Source organism: Phocoena phocoena, chromosome 5, assembly GCF_963924675.1.
Source record: "Phocoena phocoena chromosome 5, mPhoPho1.1, whole genome shotgun sequence".
Classification (NCBI taxonomy): Eukaryota; Metazoa; Chordata; class Mammalia; order Artiodactyla; family Phocoenidae; genus Phocoena; species Phocoena phocoena.
In genome coordinates this window covers 27,279,027-27,305,492 of record NC_089223.1, presented here as the reverse complement: position 1 = coordinate 27,305,492, position 26,466 = coordinate 27,279,027, and the positions used below count along the sequence as shown (strand labels likewise).

Genomic DNA, 26,466 nt, shown 5'->3' with positions numbered 1-26,466 from the left:
TCACACACACAAGCCAGTGCACAGACCTGCCAGCAGGTCTGGGCAGTCACATGACAGTGCCTCGGTGGTCATGTGCTCTTGGAACAAAGAGGATGGGAAGTGCTTCTTTGCCACACACTGTCTTGCCCCTGGTAGATGTCAGGTTTCCCCGAGTGTCTTTGACATTGGAACTGGAATATGAAGATGTTGCTTTCTAATTCCAGCCCCAGCTTAGATTGTCTGTTGCTCTTCCAGTTGTCCTGGAAAATCAAAGTATATTTTCATATGTCTGAGGTATTGGCAAGTTGGGATTCATAAAAACTTTGATGACAGACCACAAGACAGTATAGCACTGTGGTTAAGAGACAGGCTTTGGAAACAGACTTAAGGTTTATACCCTTCCTCTACCATGTATTTATTGTGTCCTTGTGCCAGTGATCAAATCTCCAGTCTTCAGTTTCCACATCTGTAAAATGAGAATAACATAATGATTACGTTGTAAGACTGTTGTCAAGATTAAGCAAGCTAATGTAAACAAAGTGCATTATAACATACACCCAATAAACCAGTTATTATTCTTTTGTATATGTGTGTGTACAAAGGTTAACCGTCATATAGCTGCCATGTTTATTCATAAATGTAATCATTGAGATTCAGTATCAATCTCAAAGCGTGAGCCTCATGACCTCAAAATAGTCTAAGCCATTTAACTATGAGGATGCTAAAGCTATTTTCCAACTTGGGAACTTATATGTCGGTATTCCTTCAACACAGTTCCAAAGGATGGCCTCAAAAGCCAGGCTGCGTTTGAAGAAATGAGGACAAATTACATCAAAGAACTGAGGAAGATGGTAACGAAGTGTCCCAACAATTCCGGGCAGAGCTGGCAGAGGTTCTACCAACTGACCAAGCTTCTTGACTCCATGCACGATGTAAGTAGAGCCTCTTGGTGCCTGTTAAATGAAGGATCCACAGCCACACACTGTGGACCCAAAGCAACTGGAGAGCTGAGCAAGTTCTCGAGGCTTTGGGAAGAATAGGGGTAAGTTATCCACGGGAGGCAGCAAGAGTTGAAAACTCAGGAGGAAAGAAGCATTTCTTCAGAATACCTTTGAAACAAACTTCATGTAAAGGAAAAAGTGTGGCCCTTTTCCCTCCTGAGCGGAGTGTAAGAGAAATGTGCACCATGGTGGCAAAGCCTGAGCTCTGGGCCAGGGAAGGCCCTCAGATTTGCTACAGGTGTCAGATCAAGTTTCCCATTTCTGCTTGCAGTTTAGGAACTGTTTGGTTAATGAAAATGTTTGCTTTAACATTGCATAAATAGAGTCCATCTTCTACAACTGTTAATCTAATAACCCAATCTTTCAAAAACATTATTAGTGGTCCAGGGCCAGCTGCGATCATCTCATTTGTTGCCAAATTTTGGATCTTATGTTCAGTATTCTTCGTAGGAGTCACCTTTCTTGGCTTGTGTAAATGTGGAAAGTAAATTCTGAGCTGGTTTCTAATTTATTCAATTACAGATGTAGTGGTGGTTAGCAGTTTCTACAAAATACTGACTTGGATAACTTGGTTTGTTATGTCACTTAAAATATGCTTCTTGTTTCATTTTGCAAGCAGTTTCTCTAGTTCTGGCTCAAAAAACAGTTATACACGGTCATGCTAATTTAGCTTTTTTATATTTGGAAGGTTTTCCTACTTTCTTTTGGAAAATTTATTGCCCAAGTTCAGCCCATGTAATTTGGGTAAGAAACCCCTTTTCAAGTACTTCTGTGTTGTTGAGGACAATGTTGACAGGCTTGATGACCAGTATTATAACGGTATGACTACTGAAATAATGGTTCATCCTTTAGAGATTTGTTTATGCCGGTGGAATGGTATGGCCTTGTGGGTTGGTTGATAAAAGAATGTCACTTTCCACGGTTTCTACACTGAAGACCCTGTGCGTATCCCGTTGGCCTTTGCTTTCTCTGAACGTTTCATACAATAAGAGTCAAATTTCCACAAGGTGAATAGAGCGATAGTTTTGCTAATTATTAGTGGCCTAAAAGCATGGCTTAATAGAAAATCTCAGGGATAAGAAATGATGGTCTACAGGACTTTGGGGAACACAGCAAACGATGCCATCCACAGCCCTCACAAGAGGAAGTAAAGGAAACTAGACCGTGGCGCAGGATCACCTACCCGAGAACAAGCAGCACGGTTACTCGCTCCTGTCGGTTTTCTTGAAAGTCCTTCTTAGTGGAGCTGGGGTGGGGGCGGAGGAACAGCAGGTGTGATTCTCTCTTGATGAATTCTGTCATTTGTGCAAATGATTGGGCAGGCACAAGCGCAGTTTCAAAATGAGTGTGTAAGTGTTATCACAGCATATGAAAAGAGATGATACATTTTGAAGCAATTTACATGTAATGAGACTGACAATAGAAGTTAAAACTTGTGTATCCACAGCCTTTCGGGATCTCCGTGCCTTGAGCACAGTAGGAGAGTGGAAACCCCCGGAGGCTGCACCAGTGGTCAAGGTGTCAAACCGTCCTCTGCTGGCTTGTTTTTAGTGCGGCACAGTGCTTGGCACAAGATAGGAACTCGGTGAACAGTTGCCAAATCATAAATGATGACTTGCTGCAAAATCCCCCAAGGCAAATCAATGTCTTTTTAGTATTCTTTCTATTATGGTATAATTGATACAAAATAAACCAAACGTACTTAGCGCATACCATGTGAGAAGTCTGACACGTGTCTACACCCATGAAACTATCATCGCAATCAAGACAGCAAACATATCCATCGCTCCAGAAGTTTCCTTGTGCCTTTTTTTAATTGAAGTGTAAGTGATTTACAATGTTGTGTTAATTTCTGCTGTACAGCAAAGTGATTCAGTTATACAAATATATATATTCTTTTTCACATTCTTTTCCATTATGGTTTGTCACAGGATATTGAATATAGTTCCCTGTGCTGTACAGTAGGACCTTGTTGTTTATCCATAACCTTTCCTGCTACCTACTACTCCCCAGGTGCTTTCCATATTGCTTTATGGCAATGTAGATTAGTTTATATATGCTAGTGTCTCATATACATGGAATTATGCAGTAGATAGTCTTTGGTAGCTGGCATCCTTCACTCGGCGTAATTATTTGGGGATTCATCCATGCTGTTGCCATATATCAGTATTTCATTTCTACTTATTGCTGACTAGCGTCCCATCGTAAAGATATTTCACAGTTTGGCGGTCCTATCACCTATTGATGGACATTTGGGTTGTTTCCAGATTGGGCGCTACTAACAGATAAAGTTGCACTGAACATCGTGTATACGTCTCTGTGTGGACATTGCTTTCTTTTTCCTGAGTCAATAGCTAGCAGCGGAAGACTGGGTCATATGGTAGGTATGTTTTCGTTGTTTACGAGATCACCGAACGGTCTTCCAAAGTCACTGGACAATTGTGCATTCCCTCGAGAAGTGTGTGTGAGTTCAGATTGTCCCACATCCTTGCTAACACTATCATTAGTCTTTAGTTCTAGCCGTCCTCATAGCTGTGGAGCGACGTCTCCCTGTGGTTTTAGTTTGCATTTCTCTCGTGATTAATGCTCTTTTCTTGTGCTTATTCACCATCTTTGCTGAAGTATCTGTTCACCTCTTTTGCTCATTTTTAAAAACTGGATTGTTCGTTTGTAATTAGATTGTTGAGTTTTGAGACTCCTTTATATATTCTAGATACAATTCCTTTATAAGGTATATGACTTGCAAGTATTTTCTCCCAGGCCGTGGTTTATCTTTTCATTCTCTTAACAGTGTCTTGTGCAGAGCAGGGATTTTGAATTCTAATAAAGTCCGATTGATTATTTTTTTATTTTGTGAATTATGTTTTTGGCTGTAGCTAAGAAATCCTTGTCTAAGCCAATGTCACAAAGCTTTTCTCTTCCATTTTCTTCTAGAGATCATTGTCCTTCATTGACTGATACGTAGTGTCTCAAAAACCTTTTCTTCATGTATTTTTTTTTTCTGAGTATTTTTGGTTATTTCTGGTGGAAGGGTAAATCCAATCCACCTTACTCCACTTTGGCTAGAAGGAGAACATTCTTTTGGGAATCACTGGAATCACTTTAATTCTAAAACCTTTATTTTAAGCAATCAAAAATGTTTGCCCTTAGAAGTAGCCTAACAGAAGCATCTTGAATGCTCTGTTTATATTCCCATCCCAGACAGAACATTGAAAAATGCATCGTAAGTCTAGAGGGACCTTTCTAACATTCACGCTTACTCAGACTTGAGACTGCCTACAGCTTTTTCATTAGAGTAAATAAAAGAGTCAACATTTGTAGAATTTTCTTCCAGGGAACAAAGAGCTACAGAAAGACTGGCTCTGTACTCAGAGCCTCGTTCTGGTCACCTTGTGGAAAGACAGCATGTGTTCCTAAGGGTCACACAAACAAAAACCCTGTGCTGGGCTTCCCTGGTGGCGCAGTGGTTGAGAGTCCGCCTGCCGATGCAGGGGACGCGGGTTCGTGCCCCGGTCCGGGAAGATCCCGCGTGCCGCGGAGCAGCTGGGCCCGTGAGCCATGGCCGCTGAGCCTGCGCGTCCGGAGCCTGTGTTCCGCAACGGGAGAGGCCACAACAGTGAGAGGCCCGCGTACCGCAAAAAAACCAAACAAACAAACCCTGTGCATGTAAATCAAAGTTCTGCTTAAATAGCGTGCATAGTACGCAGCCCTCAGAACACACATCCATAGATTTGGGGACATGTGTACACAGCTCTCGTGATGCATGGTTTTCTCCCACTTGGTGCGCACATGGGTTGGCAGAGCAGTGCCGAGGTGCGTGGAAGGAACATTCTCTGAAAGAACAGGTTGGCAGTTAAGTATTTGAACTGGTCAGCAACTTTAATGAATCACAAGCCCTCCAAACATCAATCTTCCCCCAAAAAAAGATTCAAAGAAAGCAGCTGTGGCCAGGCTTCTCAGGATAGGTGTATTTTTGCGTTGTAAATGGGCGTTATATGTAAAGCATATAGATTCCTTATTCTAGAGAGAACAGAGAATTACTAGTCACTTTCTGGGTATTGCTGTGAATGGCAGTTAATTTCCTGTGAGTGTAAGAGGCACATTTCTTTTTTTTTTTTTTTTTTAACATCTTTATTGAGGTATAATTGCTTTACAATAGTGTGTCAGCTTCTGCTTTATAACAAAGTGAATCAGCTATACATATACATATGCTCCCATGTGTCTTCCCTCTTGCGTCTCCCTCCCTCCCACTCTCCCCATCCCACCCCTCCAGGCTGTCCCAAAGCCCCGAGCTAATATCCCTGTGCCTTGTGGCTGCTTCCCCCTAGCTATCTACCTTACTACGTTTGTTAGTGTGTATATGTCCATGACTCTCTCTCGAGGAGGCACATTTCTAATGAATTTGTTGGTAACTTCTACTCATTCATGGAGATCAGGGACTATTTATGTTACTATCAGTGTGTAGAACAGCTGGTAAACATTAATGGATGATATTAGTGTTTCTTAGAGGCAAAAAAAATTGCCCTTTCTCTGTTAACTAGTTTCAAGGTTATACTGTTGTGATTGACTTTATTTCCATGTACACGCTAGCCTACAGAGTGCCTCATGCCTAGCAAAATTGACGAGATTGCAGAGGATACAAAATAAACGTGGGACACCAACCCAACCCTCAGATTGCTTAGATTCTAGAGAGACAGCTAGAGTGTAATACAAGGCAGAAGGTAACTAGGGGCAGTGGGACCTTTGGGAGTACCCGCATGTTCATTCATTCACGTGACTGAGCCCCTACCATGTTCTAGGACCAGAGGTGCAAGTGGGAACAGAATGCCCGTCCTTAGGAATCCCACTCACCCTGATGGAGGAAGAGGTTCATCCCATTCAAAAGGGGAAGCCGAGGGGTGAACATTGGTTTGGATGCCTCAGTACCTGTGTTATTTCATGCAGTTCTAAAAACCGCCTACAAGCTGGGTATTATTCTCATTATTCCCATTCCTGTCCTTAGGAATCCCACTTGCTCTGATAGAAGAAGAGGTTCATCTCATTCAACAAATACATTAGTGTCTAAAAGCACCAGGCAGGGCACTAGTGGGAGAGACCCAAACCTGGCCACGGGGGGCTTTCTGCCTGCTCAGGACCACCAGACAGCACTGTACAGGGTGGCGGGCCGGGAGCTCTGTAGAGATGAGCACACCATGAGTCATGGGCTCACTGATGTTTATTCTCAGTTGCTGGAAAGGCTTGCCAAGAAGGTCTAGGAGCCAGCTGTGCTGGGCAGGTGTCGTGGCAGGCTTCCAGTGGTGGGGTAGGGGCATCTCAGAGAATCTTTCTTTTGTAGAAGAAGAGACAGAGGTCCAGAGAGTGATTTCTCAAGGTCCTTAGGTAGCCAGTGGCAGCTTGGAACCCTCTTAACTGACTGGCACTCTCTATGCCACCCACGTGTTGCAGGAGGGCTTTGGGCTGATCATGGCTGCTGGGTTTCAGGCTGGGCTGCATCTCTGGAGATCAGGAAATGAGTATATTGAAAATAGCTGCACTGCTCTCCGGCTCTCCAGACTCATTTTGCTCTTCCCTGGCATCTTCTGGGATGCGTTGTTTTTTGTGAGGCATTGGTTACATCTTGAAGGCAGTGAACCTGGTGTTATATTAAAATGTCATGCACGTTCAGCAGTTCCCAAAACCAGATGTTGGGTCTGCCTCACCATAAGCTGAGCCGTCTTTGGTGGGGAGGGCTTTCATCTCTGCCGATGATCGTTAAACCCGGCTAAGAACCTACCCATTGCCTGGGCAGGTACCGGCAAGTCCCTCGGCGTGACCAGGGGGTCCTGTTGCTGAGTGATCGCTTTCTGTGGTTGCAGAGGGAAGGCTGCACAGCCCAGGTGGCTCTGCTCCAGCCAGGCTCTCAGAGCCGAGCTTCCCTTCTGCAAGGGGGATGCAGACGAGATAGGAGCAGAACGTCTGGTGATACAGTACCTCCCTGAGTGCCCACTGGGAGACTCCCTGCTTTCCGTGGAGAGGGCATTACGTTTCAGTTTCGTGATCATCAACAAAAGAGACATCGCTGCAAGCAGCTGGATCTATTAACGAATAATTTTGAGATCCCCATTGCTCATTTAACGAGTGGGTGCTTTTGCATCCGGCAGTGATAGTGGCAGTTTCCATCATGACCACGCTCGAGGTGGTTTTCAGAGCAATGCAGATCTATTTCTTCCCGCACACTGAAGCATGCCAGCCCCCAGGTTGGGTGGATCCACCGTTTGGGCTGTCTGCTGCTTTGACGTCTGATTCTGTTTCACGTCATTACAGTCAGTATCTCCTCGAGAAAAGTTCCAAGGCCCACATGGGGATCTGCCACAGAATTGTGACCACTGGAGACAGCAGATAGAGCATGGCCTCTGCTGCTCCACCAACATTTCTCTCAGTAAACTTGGGCACTTGGCCTAAATTTTTGGCCGTCCGTTTTTTCAGCTGTAAAATGGGAATAATAATAATAATTATTATTATGGGAATAATAATGGCCCTCCATTTTTTCAGCTGTAAAATGGGAGGAATAATAATAATTTCCTACCCATCTTGTAGGAAATTTTTAGAAGCGCATGAAATAACACAGGTACTGAGGAGTCCACAGGTAACAGGCACCGAACAAATATTCGCCCCTCCGCTTCCCCTTTTCCAAGACTGTGTTTGAGTTTCCCCAAACCCTGTCTCTGTACCACCAAAGAGCATCATATATCAGGCAGTTTTAGTTTACTTTCAGCCCAGAGACACTCAGACAAGCACATGGCAGAGCCTTCAAGGGGGTGACAGTGTAAAGTTGGCAAGATCAAGCAGGGACATGAGCTGGAAAGGCCATTCTGCAGGGTGGGGCAGTCACCTAGTCACGAATCACATAGACCGAGGTCAGTATAGAAGCCTTTCCGAGGCACTTCCGGTCCCGGTGCTCTACGTGTGCTGCCACTTACCAGGGGAGGCTGGTGTTGCTAGAACGTGTTGGGTGTGCTTGAGACACTTTCAGATTCACAGATGGGATGGAAGGTGTTTGGTGATGGAGACAAGGGCAGATTGCTGTGAGGTCACCATCAGGAAAGATGGATGATGGTGAATGAAAACCCTTGCCCCTGTGATATGATTGTTGGCAGTATTACACGGCCTTCTTCTTTGACGAGACCATGACTAAGAAAGATTCTAAATAAAGGCAGATTTGCTTATCGCCAGAGTCAGCAAAGTGAGCAAAGCCTTATCTTTCAGAGCACGAGGGAGGGGCAAAGACCCACTCATCCGGGAAAAGAAATCTTCATAGGTAAAGATTTCAAATTAATTGAGTAATTGACTGGGCAGATCTTACTCTTTGTCTAGTTGGTGAAACCAACGGGACAGGTATTAATGGTTCACGGCGTCTCTCTCTGCAGCCCTATTTTTGCATTTGCCTCTACAAATTTCCCACTTCAAGGGTATAGCAGGGCTTCCCTGGTGGCGCAGTGGTTGAGAGTCTGCCTGCCGATGTGGGGGACACGGATTTGTGCCCCGGTCCGGGAGGATCCCACATGCCGCGGAGCGGCTGGACCCGTGAGCCATGGCCGCTGGGCCTGCGCGTCTGGAGCCTGTGCTCCACAACGGGAGAGGCCACAACAGTGAGAGGCCCGCGTACCGCAAAAAAAAAAAAAAAAAAAAAAAAAAAAAAGGGTATAGCAGAGTTCAGACTGCATTGCCCTGGGTGAATTGTGCCAATGAATGCTTATTTTCATCTAAAAAAATTTTTTTAATGTCTGCATAACTGAAAAAAAATGCATCAAATATATTTAAAAATAAAAAATGGGGGAAAATGGGGAAAAAAATAGGTCCGAATGTTCTGTTTTTTCAGCATTGTGGATAAATAGGGAAAGGATGACTTTGGGTGTGGTGTGAAAAGGTCTAGGCAGTTCCAGGATTGGTGTGTTTCACGCACTGGTAGCTGGGGCCACAAAGCCCAGCTGGAAGATGCAACTGCCTGTAGATACAACATGTCCTTGCGTGTTGTACCTCCTTTGTTCACCATGTTCATGGTTAAGGTTACTGCTGCTCAGTTGTGTTGCCGATCACAGTTGTGTTTCTCCAGGCTACCCTGTAGGTGCCCCAGGAGGCTGTTGCTTGATGTAGTCGTACTCATTGAGCTTTGCCTTTGTCACTTGTGCTTTTGGTGTCACATCCAAAAAATCATTGTGAAAGACAGTGTCAAAGGGCCCGGGGCGGGCAGACACCACCGGGCCAGGCACTGTGCTGGTGCTGAGGATACAACAGTAGCCAAGGAGACTAGGCCCCTGCCCTCCAAGTGTGCGGTCCGATGGGGGAATAGAGTAGACAGGGAAACTGGGAATCAGAATGCAGAGTGCTGGGTGCTCGAGGTGGACTGGAAAGCCCATGGGCCGGGCCGGCGGGGTTGGGGCGGGCATCCAGAAGGTGAAGTGGCAGGGTGGAGATGGGCCAGGGCAGCAGATGACGGAAGCCCCAAAGGCAAAGTAGGAGTTGACCAGACAGAGGGAAGCTCACCGAAACCAAAGGAGTTACTATGCCAAAGGAGAAGGGTGCATGGTGATTTTGAGAAATGGAGCATTTCATTGTATCCAAGGAATGGAGAAAAATAAGGATGGAGACAATGAAAGGACCTGTAAAACCATGTTGAGGGAGCTACTGAGAGATTTTGAGCACATCTGTAGAGTCTAGCGCCGCTCCTTCCAAGGTGGTAACCACTGGCCATGTGCGGCTCTTGACATGTAAATTTAGTTAAATTGAAAATTGAGTTCCCCTATCACACTAGACACATTTCGAGTGCTCAAGCAGCCACATGTGCCCAGTTGCCATCATCTTGGGCAGGGCAGACGGTCATATTGACAGTACTGATCTGGAAAGTCTATTAGAAGAGGAGCAGAGGGCCAGTTAGGATGCTGGTGCAGTGGTGCAGGTAAGAGATGGGGGCTGGGAGCTAAGTTAGAGTAGGGGCAGAGGGACCTAGGAGATATTCAGGTGGTGGGATGGCTGGTTCTTGGTGGTGGATAGGACGGAGAGGTTGTGAGAGAGGAGGGAGCAGATCTAAGATGACCCCCAGGGCTTCTCTGGTGGCGCAGTGGTTGAGAGTCCGCCTGCCGATGCAGGGGACACGGGTTCGTGCCCCGGTCCGGGAGGATCCCACATGCCGTGGAGGGGCTGGGCCCGTGAGCCACGGCCGCTGAGCCTGCGCGTCCGGAGCCTGTGCTCCACAACGGGAGAGGCCACAACAGTGAGAGGCCCGTGTACCGCAAAATAAATAAGTAAGTAAGTAAGTAAATAAATAAATAAATAAATAAAATGACCCCCAGGATTTGGACGTAGGTTGGTGGATGGAGTGGCACCAGCACTGGGCGAGGGGATGCAGGGGAGGAGCTTTGTGAGTGGAGAAGATAAGGGTGTTTTAGATGTACTGACTTGAGGTGCCCTGAGGAGTCCCGGGGAAATGTCAGGCGAGCTCAGGGCTCCATGGAGATGAGGAGGCAAAGTGCTGATACTACCTGAGGAGGTACAGCGCATGGTGGTCACTGAAGCCCAGGGCTCGACAGAACTGCCTGGACATCAGTGTGGCCATACGGTGGACAGAACCGAGCCCAGAGGAAGAGAACCACCAAGGGACCAAAACCAGGAAGGCGCCTGCAGAGAGTCTGGGCAGGAGCTGCCGCTGAGGTGAGATAAGAAGGCAAAAAGAGGGACACGGGGGACAAGCCAGAAAAGCGTGTGTCCCCCCCGTGCAAATGTTGGGGCAGAGGCTGCAGACAGGTCAATTCATAGAAAGTCTGAAAACACTTCGGTAGCCATAGCAACGAGAAGGTTTTTGTGAGGAATAGCTGATTGATTCACCTAGGTTTCCAGTAACTCTGTCGGAAACCACAAAGCCACCAGGGGCTGCAGGAAGCTTTGAAAAGGTCAAGGTGTTGTCTGGTAAAGCCCTTTAGTAAAACTCCTTTAATAAAATAGAACTATAAGTCTTTCTCTGATGTGATGGCAGGTATGTAAAAGGAGCATTTTGAACGTGGTTGAGTGAACTTGCAAAGTTTTGTGTTTATGTGTTTAGATACAGTGAAGAAGTCACAGTAGCCTAGCAAACTATCTTTATAAATAACCCCCAAACAAACTTTGCTATGGACCTAGACCCGTGTATGAGTAGTTTTGAATTAGTGAAAGCTTTATTATGTATTATATACATATATAATGTACTATATATTAATGCATGTATATGTACTATTTATAGATAAATGATAGATAGATAGATAGATAGATTAGATAGATAGGCAGGCAGACAGACACATAGGTAGGTAGGTAGATAGATGGGTAAGTGAATGGATGGATGGATGTGAGTGTTCGGCATTGAAGAGCTATAGATACAGATATGAGATTTCGGCATCAAAGGGAGCCATGATGCTTCAGAGCTGGTCTTGTGCTTCAGGTCATGATTTTATCAGTAATGTTGGTCCTGAGTCCTTTCTCACCCATCACCTTCACATCACACCGTAATTACAAGGACAGTTGATTTCCACATACAGCCACAGAACTTTATCTCCTTTGGCCTTTGCTCATGGTTTTCTCCAGCTGACTTAATGCAAAACCTGGGTTATTTCCTTACCTCCTTGGCAAAGGTTGATTTTCAAACGTTTAGACATTTTCAGTGGCTACTGTTTAGACTCTTTAAGACAATGCTTACCAACTGCTGACCAGTCACCCGGACACATTCTAAGATGCAGTTGTATTTGACTTTAGAGAAATGAGGAAACAAACTTCAAAACGGGAGCTCGTCGTTCCTTTTTATTTTTTGTTAATTGTGGTAAAATACACAAACAAAATTTACTACTTTAACCGTTTCTAACTGTGCGGTCCAGTAGTGTTAAGTACATTTGCACTGTTGTGCAACCAATTTCCAGAACTCTTCATCTTGCAGAACTGAAACTCTCTACCTGTTAACTCCTGCTTCCCCTCCCCGCACCAGAACAGCCACCATTCTGCTTCCTGTCTCTGAATCTGACTGTTCTAGGCACCTCATCTATGTGGACTCATACAGTATTTGTCTTTTGAGACTGGCCTATTTCACTTAGTATGATATCCTCCATTGCCATCCATGTCGTAGCATACGTCAGAATTTCCTTCCATTTCAAGGTAAATCATAATCCACTATATGTATAGACTACATTTTGTTTACCCATTCATCTGCCGACAGACACTTGGCTTGCTTTACTTCTTGGCTATTGTGAATAATGTTGCTGTGGACATGGGTGTGCAGATATCTCTTTGAGACCCTACTTTCAATTTGGGGGGTAAATTCTTAGACATAGAATTCCTGGGTCACGTGATAATTCTATGTTAAATTTTTTGAGGAACCACCAAACTGTTTTCCAGTTATTTTTACCTTCCCACTAACAGGGCACAAGGGTTCCAGTCTCACCAACACTTGTTATTTGCTGGGGGGTTTTTTGATAGTGGCCATCCTAACAGGTTTTGAAGTAGTATCTCATTGTGGTATTGGTTTGCGTTTCCCTAATGATTAGTGATACTGAACATCTTTCAGTGTGCCTATTGGCCATTTGTATGTCTTCTTTGGAGAATTGTCCAGTTTCTTTGCCCATTTTTAAAAATTGGTGTTTTTCTTGTTGAGTTGTAGGCATTCTTTATATATTCTGGATTTTAACCCCTTATCCAATATATGATTTGCAAATATTTTCTCCCATTCCATGGGTTTTTGTCTTGGTGTCAAAAATCTTTCTCTTATGAACTTACAATGATAACAGACAGTAGTTTGTTCCTTTTAATCCTTAACTGGCAAAATTAAAGATTATGTCTGATCCCAATTTATTTAAAGAGAGGGGAAGAAGCATTTTCTTCTTATGATAACCACTCCTTTGGCTTCGTTATTCATTTCATAAGTTTCATAAGTATACCCACAGAACATGTGCCATTGTTCACAGCTAGTTTTGAAAATCTGTAAGAAAAGAAAGTCCTGTAAGGATGCTGGGGAGAAACTTGGACCTTGCCTTTTTCAGGGATGTTAAGGGAAATGTGCATTCCGTTTCCACCTGACCCCGTGAGATTTATGATGCCATAGGGTGAGCTTTCTGGAAAAAATGCATCAGATAGAAAGATCCACTGAGGGTCCAGGAAGCCACGCTCATAGAAAATCACATCTGACGTACAGGAATCTTGCCAATCTGAAATCTGTCTAGGGAAGATTTTGGACAGCTATCTCATTGTCTAACACCTGTGTCTATAAATCCCCCCCCTCTTAGGCAGCCTAAATCCCTCCTCTTACAATTAAAATAACTATATAATGCCTGGGATTTACCTAGTGCCTTTCTTCCTAAGTCCTAGCACTAAAGCCTTCTAATATCTCCATGAAGGAAGGATGAGTAAATACTACTATTTACACTTCATCACCTCATCTTAATTCCTTTCTCTATAAAAAGGGAATAATAGTAATATTTACTCATTTCCTTTTACCCTGTGTATAGAGAAAAGAATTAAGGGAGGGAGTGATTAAGCGCATTTTCCCTGGTTCATGAGCAAGGCAGGTGCAGAAGGCAGGAGCAGAGGGGAGAGAAGCCCCTGTGGAGGATGGCAGTGCAGAGCCAGCCCTGCACCTGGTCAGCCCTATGGCTCCTGGTAGCTTAGCTGCCACTTCGGGGGCCCCGCACATAAAAGGGCCCCCCTCTTGGCTTAATGGTCTGCTGTCACCATCTTGAAATTCTTAGCAAACTTTGAACAAGGGGCCCCAAGTTTTCATTTGGCACTGAGCCCCACAAACAATGCAGCCTGTCCCGGGCATAATATAATCTTTTTAAGATCATGTTGATCAGAGGAGATGCTGAGCGTGAAGAGCAGTTTGCAGCCCATGGTGCACCGTGCAAATGTGTCTGTGGAAGAAGCAGGGGTAGGAAAGGCAGAAAGCTTCATTGGAGCAGGGCGTGAGGACTGAAGGGAACAAGAGACACCAATGCCCTGTAAAGGAACCTTAAAACTAAAATCATTTTAAATGACTGAGATTGAAAAGGCTGGGAAGATGCCAGTGGATCGATTTTATTTATCACTGTCATGGTTAATGGGACTAGAAATTGTATATGGTTTCACAGTACAGTAAATAAGTGTCCTTTTGGTGGACTATTTAGTGTCTTTTTTTTTTTTTTTTTTTTTTTTTTTGCTGTACGCGGGCCTCTCACTGTTGTGGCCTCTCCTGTTGCGGAGCACAGGCTCCGGACGCGCAGGCTCAGCTGCCATGGCCCACGGGCCCAGCCGCTCCGCGGCATGTGGGATCTTCCCGGACCGGGGCACGAACCCACGTCCCCTGCATTGGCAGGAGGACTCTCAACCACTGCGCCACCAGGGAAGCCCTTTTTTTTGCGATTTTGTTGGTGATTTTGCTGTTTAAAATTGTCCCCAGATGTACTGCCCACACACTGTCTTGTGCTTTTCAGCGCAAGGAGGCTGTGATGTGACTTATGGAGAAAATAAGCTTCGTTCGGGCATGAGTTATAATAATGCTGTTGGCCGTGAGTTCAGTGTGAAGGAATCAGCAACACACATGGGAATAAGGTGTCTTTAAACAGAAACACGTAAAACAAGGTTATGTATCACTTGTTTGATGAAAATGTTGTGACCAGTAGCTTGTGGGAACCTAACCCTCTATATCCCTAGGAGCAAAGGTTCTGTATTCGCTGACTCACTCTTGGCAATGACTTTATAGAGCATAACTACCACGAACAATGGGAATCAACTGTAAATGTGTGTGAACCGCAGTGACTATAGGTCCAAAGGTCAAAAATAGAAGACATGAGTGATGGGAACTCTCCATTTAAATGACAAATTCTGGATCCTTTAAGCTGGGCAATGTTTTCGGTTCCCTAGTTCAACCCCTTTATGGACAAGGATTCTTTCTAAAGCCTTTTTTTTTTTTTTTAATTTTATTTATTTATTTTTGGCTGCGTTGGGTCTTTGTTGTAGTGTGTGGGCTTCTCATTGCAGTGGCTTCTCTTGTTGCGGAGCACAGGCTCTAGGCATGCTGGCTTCAGTAGTTGTGGCATGCGGCCTCAGCAGTTGTGACTCGTGGGCTCTAGAGCGCAGGCTCAGTAGTTGTGGTGCACGGGCTTAGTTGCTCTGAGGCATGTGGGATCTTCCCAGACCAGGGCTCGAACCCATGTCGCCTGCATTGGCAGGTGGATTCTTAACCACTGCACCACCAGGGAAGCCCTCTAAAGCATTTTTTAAAGCCTTGAAGAATCTGTATAACATTTGGAACACCAGATCTGGCCACCACCATATCACTTGATTCATATACTTCTTTTGCCCACATTTAATATTTCTAAAATCAGGAAACATCTTATACTTGCTTTATTTATTTTAGCAAACAACCAAAACCTGTCCTCCCAAGGCTGTTACTGAATCCCTGGCATGCCTTCCAATCCAGGGCCAGCAGACTGTTTCCATAAAGGACCAGGTAGTAAATGCTGTAGGCCTTGTGGGTCCCATGGTCTTTGCCACAGCTACTCAGCTCTGTCACTGTAGCCTGAAAGCAGCCACAGATAGTATCTAAATGAATGAGCATGGCTGGGTTCCAGTAAAACTTTTTCATATAATTTTCATCTGTCACAAAATATTCTTTAGATTTTTTTTGCAACCACTTAAAAGTGTAAAAAACAAAATGAAAAGACTTACAAACACCATTATTAGGTCAGATTTGCCCTGGAGGCCCGACTTTGCCAACCCCTGATTCATTCAGTGTCATCGTAGGATCAAAGGAAGAAATTCAGCCACCTTGGTCTCTACTGTAGTGTCCCTGCTTGGATCAGAAGAGGCCTTTGGTCCTTAGCCAGTGGTGTCTGCCCTTGTTACTCAGTGTTCCTTTTCTTTCAGAGCCTGAAGTAAGGATTTAACTGCTTAATCTTGATGTAACCAGACAGTAAAGTTGGTAACTTAGAAATATGAATCGGTTTAGGTTTTTACATTGTTCCGTGTAGCGTACATTTGCAAGAAGGATCTAGAAAATACTGAAAACAAAAGTAGCAAAAGTTCATACTTCTATATACAGTAACGTGCCAATGCATTTCACACGTAACCCTTTCATTAGATTTCCTTTGTTCAGCAATGTTCTAATTATCCCCTTATCTTTAAGCTCTACTTTCTGCTTTTGCGTTGTGTCATTTTTCTTTGTGTTTTTCACATGTACAACAGACCTTATTCACAGGAAGGCGGGGCCGCGATCTAGAATGAGGCTTGTAATACAAGGAAACTTAAACAGAGTGGAAATTAAATAAATGTAAGTACCAAAAAAAAAATAATCGGAAGGAAATTGAACCCATCTTGCTTAGCATCGCATCCAAACAACGTATTTTGAAGATTTATTCATCACCGACCAGAGATCGGTGACTGGTGTTGAATTTATTATGAAAATGGTGATGAGGAATGAATTAAAATGTAACCTCAGATAAGAGTCAGATGCTGATGGATGGGAAGCAGAGGTGAGTGCTCAGAAATGCCCTTCCCATCCCGGCCACCAGCCCGTTCCTGGGCACCTGGTGTGGCCCAGCTGCTCCAGCCCGTACCAGCCTAGACTCAGGGACCAGCCCTTTGAGGCCACAGGGGACATCCCTGGTGTCGTCAGGCAGCTGGGCCTCTGGAAGCAGAGCCAGAGGTGCCCATTTTGGCCTGGAGTCACCCTTGCAGAGAGTCCGCTTGCCTAGAATTCGCAGGCAGGGCTGACATGAGCAAGCAACCCCACCGAGGCTTGTCTCCTGCTTCAGGGACACACTTGAATCCAGACGCCCGCCTCCATGTGGGCTGGCCCTTGGCAGAGGACAGCAGTTTTTTAAAATAAGGAATCAACAAAAGATACCCCTTCCAGATGGCAGCTTTGCTGCTGCCGGTGGCAGTTCAGAGCCCTGTAACACCCTGCTAAGTTCCCGAAATGCCTCCTGTAGGCCAAGAATTTAGCTGATACATTGAGCGTACTGACAGCCAAGCTTTTGGCCAAAAAATACCCTTTTGGTGAGTGTTTAAAATCCAATCTTTTCAGGTATTTTTCTGATGGCACCTTTTTTTTTTTTAATTGAAGTATAGTTGATTTACAATGTTGTCTTAATTACTGCTATACAGCAGAGTGATTCAGTTATACATATATATACATTCTTCTAGTATTCTTTTCCATTATGGTTTATCATAGGATAGTTTTTTCATTAAATTATTTATTTTTGGCTGCGTTGGGTCTTCGTTGCCGCACGCGGGCTTTCTCTAGTTGCGGCGAGCGGGGGCTGCTCTTCGTTGCAGTGCACAGGCTTCTCATTGCGGTGGCTTCTCTTGTTGCAGAGCACAGGCTCTAGGCATATGGGCTTCAGTAGTTGTGGTTCGTGGGCTCTAGAGTGTAGGCTCAGTAGTCGTGGCGCATGGGCTGTAGAGCATAGGCTCAGTAGTTGTGGCGCACGGGCTTAGTTGCTCCGCGGCATGTGGGATCTTCCCAGACCAGGGCTCGAACCTGTGTCCCCTGCATTGGTAGGTAGATTCTTAACCACTGAACCACCAGGGAAGTCCTATCACAGGATACTGAATATAGTTCCCTGTGCTATACAGCAGGACCTTGTTGTTTATCCATTCTATACATAAAAACTTACATCTGCTAACCCCAACCTCCCATTCCACCCCTCCCCCAACCCCCTCACCTTTGGCAACCACCAGTCTGTTCTCTATGTCCATGATTCTGTTTCAGAGATGGGTTCATTTGTGTCATGTTTTAGATTCTACATATAAATGATATCATATGGTATTTGTCTTTCTCTTTCTGACCTACTTCATTTAGTGTGATAATCTCTAGTTGCTTCCATGTTGCTGCAGATGGCATTGTCCCATTCTTTTTTATGGCTGAGTAGTATTCCATTGTGTATGTATACATCACATCTTCTTTATCCATTCATCTGTCAATGGACATTTAGGTTGTTTCCATGTCTTGGCTATTGTGAATAGTGCTGCTATGAATAGGGGTGCGTGTATCTTTTTGAATTATAGTTTCGTCTGGATATATGCCCAGGAGTGGGATTGCTGGAACATATGGTAATTCAATTTTACTTTTCTGAGGAACCTCCATACTGTTTTCCACAGTGGCTGCACCAGCTTACATTCCCACCAGCAATGTCGGAGGGTTCTCTTTTCTCCACACCATTGCCAGCATTTGTTATTTGTAGACTTTTTAATGATGGCCATTCTGACACATTTAAGGTGGTACCTCATTGTAGTTCTGATTTGCATTTCTCTAATGATTAGCGATGTTGAGCATCTTATCATGTGCCTATTGGCTATCTATATTTTTTCTTTGGAGAAATGTCTGTTTAGTTCTTCTGCCCATTTTTCAATTGGGCTGTTTGTTTTTTTGTTGTATGAACTGTTTGTATATTTTGGAAATTAAATCCTTGTTGGCTGCATCAGCCTGTAGGCTGTCTTTTCATTTTGTTTATGGTTTCCTTTGCTGTGCAAAAGCTTGTAAGTTTGATTAGGTCCCATTTGTTTATTTTTGTTTTTATTTCTATTGCCTTGGGAGACTGACCCAAGAAAACATTGGTATGATTTATGTCAGAGAATGTTTTGCCTATGATCTCTTCTAGGAGATTTATGGTGTCCTGTCTTATGTTTGTCTTTAAGCCATTTTGAGTTTATTTTTGTGTATGGTGAGAGGATGTGTTCTAACTTCATCAGTTTACATGCAGCTGTCCAACTTTCTCAACACCACTTGCTGAAGAGACCTTTTCCCATTGTATATTCTTGCCTCCTTTGTCAAAAATTAATTGACCATAGGTGTGTGGGTTTTATTTCTGGGCTCTCTATTCTGTTCCGTTGATCCCTAAATCTGTTTTTGTGCCAATACCATGCTGTTTTAATTACTGAAGCTTTTTTGTATTGCCTGAAGTCTGGGAGGGTTATGCCTCCTGCTTTCTTCTTTTTCTTCAGGATTGCTTTAGCAATTCAGGGTCTCTTATGGTTCCATATGAATTTTAGGATTATTTGTTCTAGTTCTGTGAAAAATGTCATGGGTAATTGGATAGGGATCACATTAAATCTGTAGATTTCTTTGGGTAGTTTGGCCATTTTAACAATATGAAGTCTTCCAATCCAAGAGCATGGGATATCTTTCCATTTCTTTGAATCATCTTCAGTTTTCTTTATCAGTGTTTTTATAGTTCTCAGAGTATAAGTCTTTCACCTCCTTGGTCAGGTTTATTCCTAAGTATTTTATTTTGGGGGGTGCGATTTTAAAAGGGATTTTTTTTTTTTTACATTCCCTTTCTGATATTTCATTATTGGTGTAAAGAAATTTAACCAGTTTCTGAATGTTAATTTTGTATCCTGCTACCTTGCTGAATTCGTTTATCAGTTCTAGTAGTCTTTGTGTGGAGTCTTCAGGGTTTTCTATATATCGTATCATATCATCTGCATATAATGACAACTTTACCTCTTCCCTTCCAATTTGGATACCTTTTATTTCTTCTTCTTGTCTGATTGCTATGGCTAGGCCTTCCAGTACTATGTTGAATAGAAGAGGTGAGAGTGGGCATCCTTGACTTGTTCCAGATTTTAGCATGAAGGCTTTCAGCTTTTCACCATTGAGTATTACACTGGCTGTGGGTTTGTCATAAATAGCTTTTATTGTCTTGAGATATGTTCCCTCTCTACCCACTTTTGTAAGAGTTTTTATCATGAATGAACGTTAAATTTTGTCAGATGCATTTTCTGCATCTATTGAGATGATCATGTGGTTTTAGTCTTTTCTTTTGTTGATATGACATATCACATTGATTGATTTGCATATGTTGAACCATCCTTGTGAACCTGGGATGAATCCCACTTTGTCGTGGTGTATGATCTTTTTTATGTGTTGTTGGATTCAGATACCTTTTTTTATTGAGATATAACTGACATAACATTGTGTAAGTTTAAGATGTCCAACATATTGCTTTGATACATTTATATATTGCAAAATGATTACCACCATGGCATTAGCTAACACCTATCATGTCACATAATTATCATTTCTTTTTTGTGGTAGGAACAATTAAGTCCTAGTCTGTTAGCAACTTTATAAAACAGTATTGTTGTCACTGTGGTGTGCATTAGATCTCTAGGACTAATTTATCTACTGGTTGCAAGTTTGTACCTTCAAACAACATCTCCCTAAGTCCCCCATTCCTTGGTAACCATTCTTCTACTCTCAGTTTTTAAGCGTTCAGCTTTTACAGATTCTACATATAAATGAGATCATAGAATATTTGTCTCTCTCCGTCTGACTTATCTCACCATAATGCCATCACAGTGCATCAGTGTTGTTGCAAATAGCAGAATTTACTCCTTTCTCATGGCTGAAAAATTGTGTGTGTGTGTATCACATCTTCATCCATTCATCTGTTGACACTTAGGTTGTTTCCATATCTTGGCTGTTGTGAATAATGCTGCAGTAAATATGAGAGTGCACATATCTCTTTGATATCCTGTTTTCCTTTCCTTCAGCTATATACCCAGGAGTGGAGTTGCTGGATCATAGGTTAGTTCTGATGTTTTGAGGAACCTCCATACTGTTTTTCCATAGTGGCCAAACCACTTTGCATTCCCACCAACAACAGTGCACAAGGGTCCCCTTTTCTTCACATCCTCACTAGCACATATCTCTTGTCTTCTTGGTGATAGCCGTTCTAACAGGTGTCATCATCTGATATCAGTGAGTTATTTCATTGTGCTTTTGATTTAAATTTCCCTGGTTAATGATGTGGAGCATCTTTTTCACATACCTGTTGGCAATTTGGATGTCTTCTTTGGAAAAATGTCTATTCAGTCCCTCTGCCCATTGTTTAATCAAATTGTTTATTATTGAGTTATATGAGTTTTTAATATATTTTGGATATTAATCCCTTATCTGATATATGGTTTGAAGATACTGTCTCCTGTTCTGTCGTTTGCCTTTTCATTTTTTTTTTTTGACTCTTTCGCTCTGCAGAAGCTTTTTAGCTTGACGTAGTCATACTTGTTGAACTTTGGTGTCATGTCTAAAAAATCATTGCCAAGGCCAATGTCAAGGAACTTCTTTCTTATATTTTCTTCTATGATTTTTTTTTTTTTTTTTTTTTTGTGGTACGCGGGCCTCTCACTGTTGTGGCCTCTCCTGCCGCGGAGCACAGGCTCCGGGCGCACAGGCTCAGCGGCCATGGCTCACAGGCCCAGCCGCTCCGCGGCATGTGGGATCTTCCCAGACCGGGGCACGAACCCGTGTCCCCTGCATCGGCAGGCGGACTCTCAACCACTGTGCCACCAGGGAAGCCCTCTTCTATGATTTTTATGGTATCAGGTCTTACATTTAAGTCTTTAATCCATTTTGAGTTCATTTTTGTGAGTGGTGTAAGATAGGGGTCCAGTTTTAGTCTTCTGCATGTGTTTAATCCAGTTTTCCCAACACCATTTGTTGAAGAGACTATGCTTTCCCCATTGAGCGTTCTTGGCTCCCTTGTCAAATGTTAGTTGATCAAAAATGCAGAGGTTTATTTCTGGGCTCTCTTTCTGGTCCGTAAGTCTATGTATCTATTTATTTGCCAGTACCTTACTGTTTTAATTACTCTGGTTTTGTAGAAAAGTTTGAAATCAGGAAGAGTAATGTCTCTGACTCTTCTTCTTTCTCAAGATTGCTTTGGCTATTTGAAGTCTCTTGTGGTTCCGTACAAGTTTTAGGGTTGTTTTTTCTACTTCTATGAAAAATGCCATTGGAATTTTGATAGGGATTGTGTTGAATCTGTACATGGCTTTGAGTAGTATGGACATTTTAACAGTATTGTCCTTTGATTCATGACCACGGGATGTCTTTCCATTTGTTTGTGTCTTCTTCAACTTCTTTCATCATGGTCTTGTAGTTTTCATTGTAAAGATCTTTCACTTCTTTGGTTAAATTTATTCCTAAGTATTTTATTGTTTTGAAGCTATTGTGAATGGGATAGTTTTATTTCTTTTTCATATGTTTCATTGTTAATATGTAGAAATGCAACTGACTTATGTATGTTGATTTTGACCTCTGCAACTTTATTGAATTTGTTAATTAGTTCCAACAATTTGGGGGCTTTGTATTTAGGATTTTCTGTATATAAGATCATATCATTTGCAAACAGAGGTAATTTTACTTCTTCTTTTCTGATTTGGATGCCTTTTATTTCTTTTTCTCTACTAATTGTTCTAACTAGGATTTCCAGTACTATATTGATTAAGAGGGGTGAGAGTGGGCACCCTTGTCTTGTTCCTGATATTAAATGAAGAAAAACTTTCAGTCTTTCTCCATTGAGTATAATGTTAGCCCTGAATTTGTCGTATATGGCCTTTATTACGTTGAGGTATGTTCCCTCAATACCCAATTTGTTGAGGGTTTTTATCATGCAAGGATGTTGCATTTTGTCAGATGCTTTCTCTGCATTTATTGAGATGATTGTATAATTTTTATTTTTAATTCTGTTAATGTAGTGTGTATTTATTTATTTGTGTATGTTGAACCATTCTTGCATCCCAGGGATAAATCCCACTTGGTCATGGTGTATAATCCTTTTACTGTAATGTTGAATTTCGTTTGCTAATCTTTTGTTGAGAATTTTTGCATCTATATTCATCAGGGATATTGGCTTATAGTTTTCTTTTCTTTGGCTTTGGTGTCAGAGTAATGCTGGCCTGGTCAAATGAGTTTGGAAGTATTCCTTCTTCTTCAGTTTATAGGACAAGTTTGAGGAAGATTGACATTAATTCTTCTCTAAATGTGTGGTAGAATTTGCCCGTGAAGCCAGCTGGTCCAGGGTTTTCTATATTTGGAGATTTTTGATTACTGATTCAGTCTCCTTACCAGTTATTGGTTAGTTCAGATTTTCTGTTTCTTCCTGATTCAGTCTGAGCAGGTTGTGTGCTTCTAGGAGTTTATCCATCTCTTCCAGGTTACCCAACTCGTTAGCATATTATTGTTCTTAGTAGTCTCTTATGATCCTTTGTATTTCTGTAGTATCAGTTGTAATATCTCCTCTTTCATTTCTGATTTTCATTTCTGATTTTGAGTCTTCTCTCTTTTTTTCTTCATCTACCTAAAGTTTTGTCAGTTTCATTTATCTTTTCAAAAAACCAACTCTTAGTTTCATTGATTTTTTTTTTTCCTATTGTTTTTCTGGTCTCCATTTCATCTTATTTCCATTCTGATCCTTGTCATTTCCTTCCTTCTGCTAACTTTGTATATAGTTTGTCCCTTTTTTCTCCTGGTTCCTTGAAGTGTAAATTTAGGTTATTTATTTGAGATCTCTCTGTTTTCTTAATGTATGCATTTATCACCATAAACCCCCTCTCAGAACTGCTTTTACAGCATCCCATGGATTTTGGTATGTTGTGTTTCCATTTTTATTTGTTTTGAGATATTTTTTAAATTTCTTCTTTGACCAATTTGTTATCCAGGAGTGTGTTGTTTAATTTCTACATATTTGTAGATTTTCCAGCTTTTCTCTTGTTGAACTCTAGCTTCATACCATATGGCCAGAAAAGATACTTGGTATAATTTCATTCTTCTTAAATTTGCTGAGACTTATATTGTGTTCTCCCACATGGTCAATCCTGGAGAATGTTCCATGTGCACCAGAGATGAATGTATACTCTGCTTCTGTTGGATGGAATGTTCTCTTAATATCTGTTAGGTCTATTTGGCCTAATATGTGGTTCAAGTCCCATGTCTCCTTATTGATTTTCTGTCTGGACAATCTGTTCATTGCTGAAAGTAGGGTGCTTAAGTCCTTTACTATTATTGGATTGTCATATATTTCCCCCACCAGATATGTTAGTATTTGCTGAATATATTTAGGTGCTCTGATGTTGCGTGTGTGTGTGTGTGTGTGTGTATACACACACACACACACACACACACACGTACGTTGTTTTCTTGATGAATGTACCCCTTTATCATTATATATTGACTTTCTTTGATGCTTGTTACCATTTTTGGCTTAAAGTCTATTTTGTCTGTAATAAATATAGTTACTCCCACTTTCTTTTCGATTCTACTTGCATGGAACAAGCAAGTTCTTTTCCATTCTTTCACTCTGAGCCTGTGTGTGTCCTTAAAGCTGAAGTGAATCTCTTGTAGGTAGCATATAGTTGGGTCTTGACATTTTACCCATCCAGCCACTCTGCATCTTTCGATGGTGAATTCAGTCCATGTACATTTAGAGTTGTTATTGGTATGTAAGGACTTAGTAATGCCATCCGGTTCATTGTTTTTGGTTGCTTTGTATTTTTCATTGTTTCTTTTTCCTCTGTTTCTGCCTACCTTTGTAAATTGGCATTTTCCATTTTGGTATGCCTGTTTCCCTTTTCTTTATCTCTTGTGCATCTACTCTAGGTGTTTTGGTTTGTGGTTACCACGACGCTTACATAAGACATTGCATAGATAAAACAGTCCATTTTAAGTTCATAGCAACCTAACTTCAGTTGTCTACACAGGCTACCCCGTTTTATATTTTTGATGTCATTATTTAACAAATTATAGTCACTATAATTATTTTTGATACTCTTTGACCTTTATAGTATAGTTAAGTGGTTAACATACCATCCTATTACAGAGTTAGGATTTTCCAAGTCTGATTGTATATTTACCCTTACCAGTGTCTTAGATACTCATATATTTTCATGTCACTGATTAGCATATATTCATTTCAGCTTGAAGTACTCCTTCCAGCATTTCTTTCAAGGGGGGGTCCAGTGGTAATGAACACCCTCAGCTTTTGTCTGTTTTGGAAAGTCTTTCTCTCCTATGTATTTGAAAGATAATTTTGCCAGATAGTGTTTGGCTGGCAACTTTTTTCTTTCAGCACTTGGGATATGTGATTCTGCTCTCTTCTGGCCTGTAGGGTTTCTGTTGGGAAATCTTCTGATAGCCTAATGGAAGTTCCTTTGTAGGTTACAATCTTTTTTCCCCTGGCTATTTTTAGAATTATTTATTTTTGCTGTATGACAGTTTCATTATAACATGTTTTAGAGTAAGCCTCTTTGCATTGAGAAAACAGAGTGAACTATTAACCTTGTGAACTTGGATGTCCATTTTTCTCCCCAGGCTTGGGAAGTTCTTGGCTATTTCTTTAAATAAATTTTCTGCCCCATATCCCTCTCTTCTCCTTCTGGAACCCTGATTTTTCTAATGTTAGGTGTTTTGATGGAATCCTTTAGATCACATAGGCTTTCTTCACTCTTTTCCATTCTTTTTTCTTTGTTCTCCTTTAATGTGCATATTTTGGAATCTTCTGACTCACTTATTCTTTCTTCCTTTGCTCTGCTTTACTGCAGATGCTCTCTATAGCATTCTTCACTTCATTCCATGAGCTCCTCAGCTCCGGAATTTCTGCTTGGTTCTTTTTTATGATTTGTGTTTCTTTGGTAAACTACTCATTTTGAGCCTGTATTTCTTCATGATTTTGTTGAATTGTCTTCCTGAGTTTTCTTCTAGCTCACTGAGTTTGTGCAAAACAGCAATTCTTGAATTTAGCTAGATTGCAAAAGTCCATGCCTTTGAGCTCAGTTATTAGAGAACTATTATCTTTTGGTGATGGCATGTTTTCTTGATTTTTCATATTCCTTGTAGTTTTGCGTTGCCTTTTTCTTGCACTTGAAGTGGCAGATACTGTCTTCAATTATTGCTAGTTGCCTTCAGATGGGATGGTCTGTTCATTGGCGCTCTTATTATCTGGGGTTTTTCTGCCTTTGTAAGGATACATCTGTTCCACTCCTTTTTGCTTCTCGTTGTGGCAGAATTCTGCAGCTCTTATGTCTTTTCTGGTTCTTACAGCTCCCCAGGATGGCTACTAGATGCCTCTTTTTGTTTTCCAGAAAGTGGCACCACTGTAGCTCAAGTTGGTGGTTTCTCCGTAGCCCACAGATCCTGGCCTGTTTTCTGAGCACACTTCCTGTCTACTGGAGCTCACTCTTGCCACCACACTCAGGAGTGTGCACAAGATGCCAGCTGCAGAGTGGGGGGAGGTATGAGTTTAGCACTCAGGGATTGGGGGGGTACCTGTGGACCCTCTAGGGAGAGCCCCAGGTGTAGTATTCCCAGAGGCTCAGGGTAGACCTTAATGGCTGTGTCCCTTTAATGCCCTTGGATATTCTTATCTGTCTCTCTTTCCCAATCTCCTCCCTCCTCCTCCCAGTCATGGAAGTCCCACCTCAGTACTCTGGGTGCCACTGGTCTCTCCAGCTGTATCCTGCAACACAAGGGTAGCCAAGCACTCACTCACCACTCTCCTTTTCTCCTGTGGGAGAGGTTGCTGCCACCTGATAATTTGGCCCCATGCAGTGTCGCCAGGGGTTGGGACAGCGCTGGTAAAGTTCTTTCTTCTCCACTACTTCCAAACTCATTTAATTTTATTGCTCCAGTGATGTGCAGGAGTCTCCCCTTGGGAAGGCTGACTTTCTGCGATTCCTC

General features: G+C 42.4%; 1 protein-coding gene across 2 annotated transcripts in view; it reads left to right on the top strand.

Annotated features, from left to right (window-relative positions):
- Nucleotides 1–26,466, top strand: part of NR3C2 (nuclear receptor subfamily 3 group C member 2) — a 359,661-nt gene that overhangs the window by 327,403 nt on the left and 5,792 nt on the right. For both annotated transcript variants that reach the window (XM_065878137.1, XM_065878138.1), the window contains one exon: nt 754–911. In XM_065878137.1, coding sequence (XP_065734209.1) covers nt 754–911 — 158 coding nt within the window. The remainder of the gene's footprint in view (nt 1–753; nt 912–26,466) is intronic.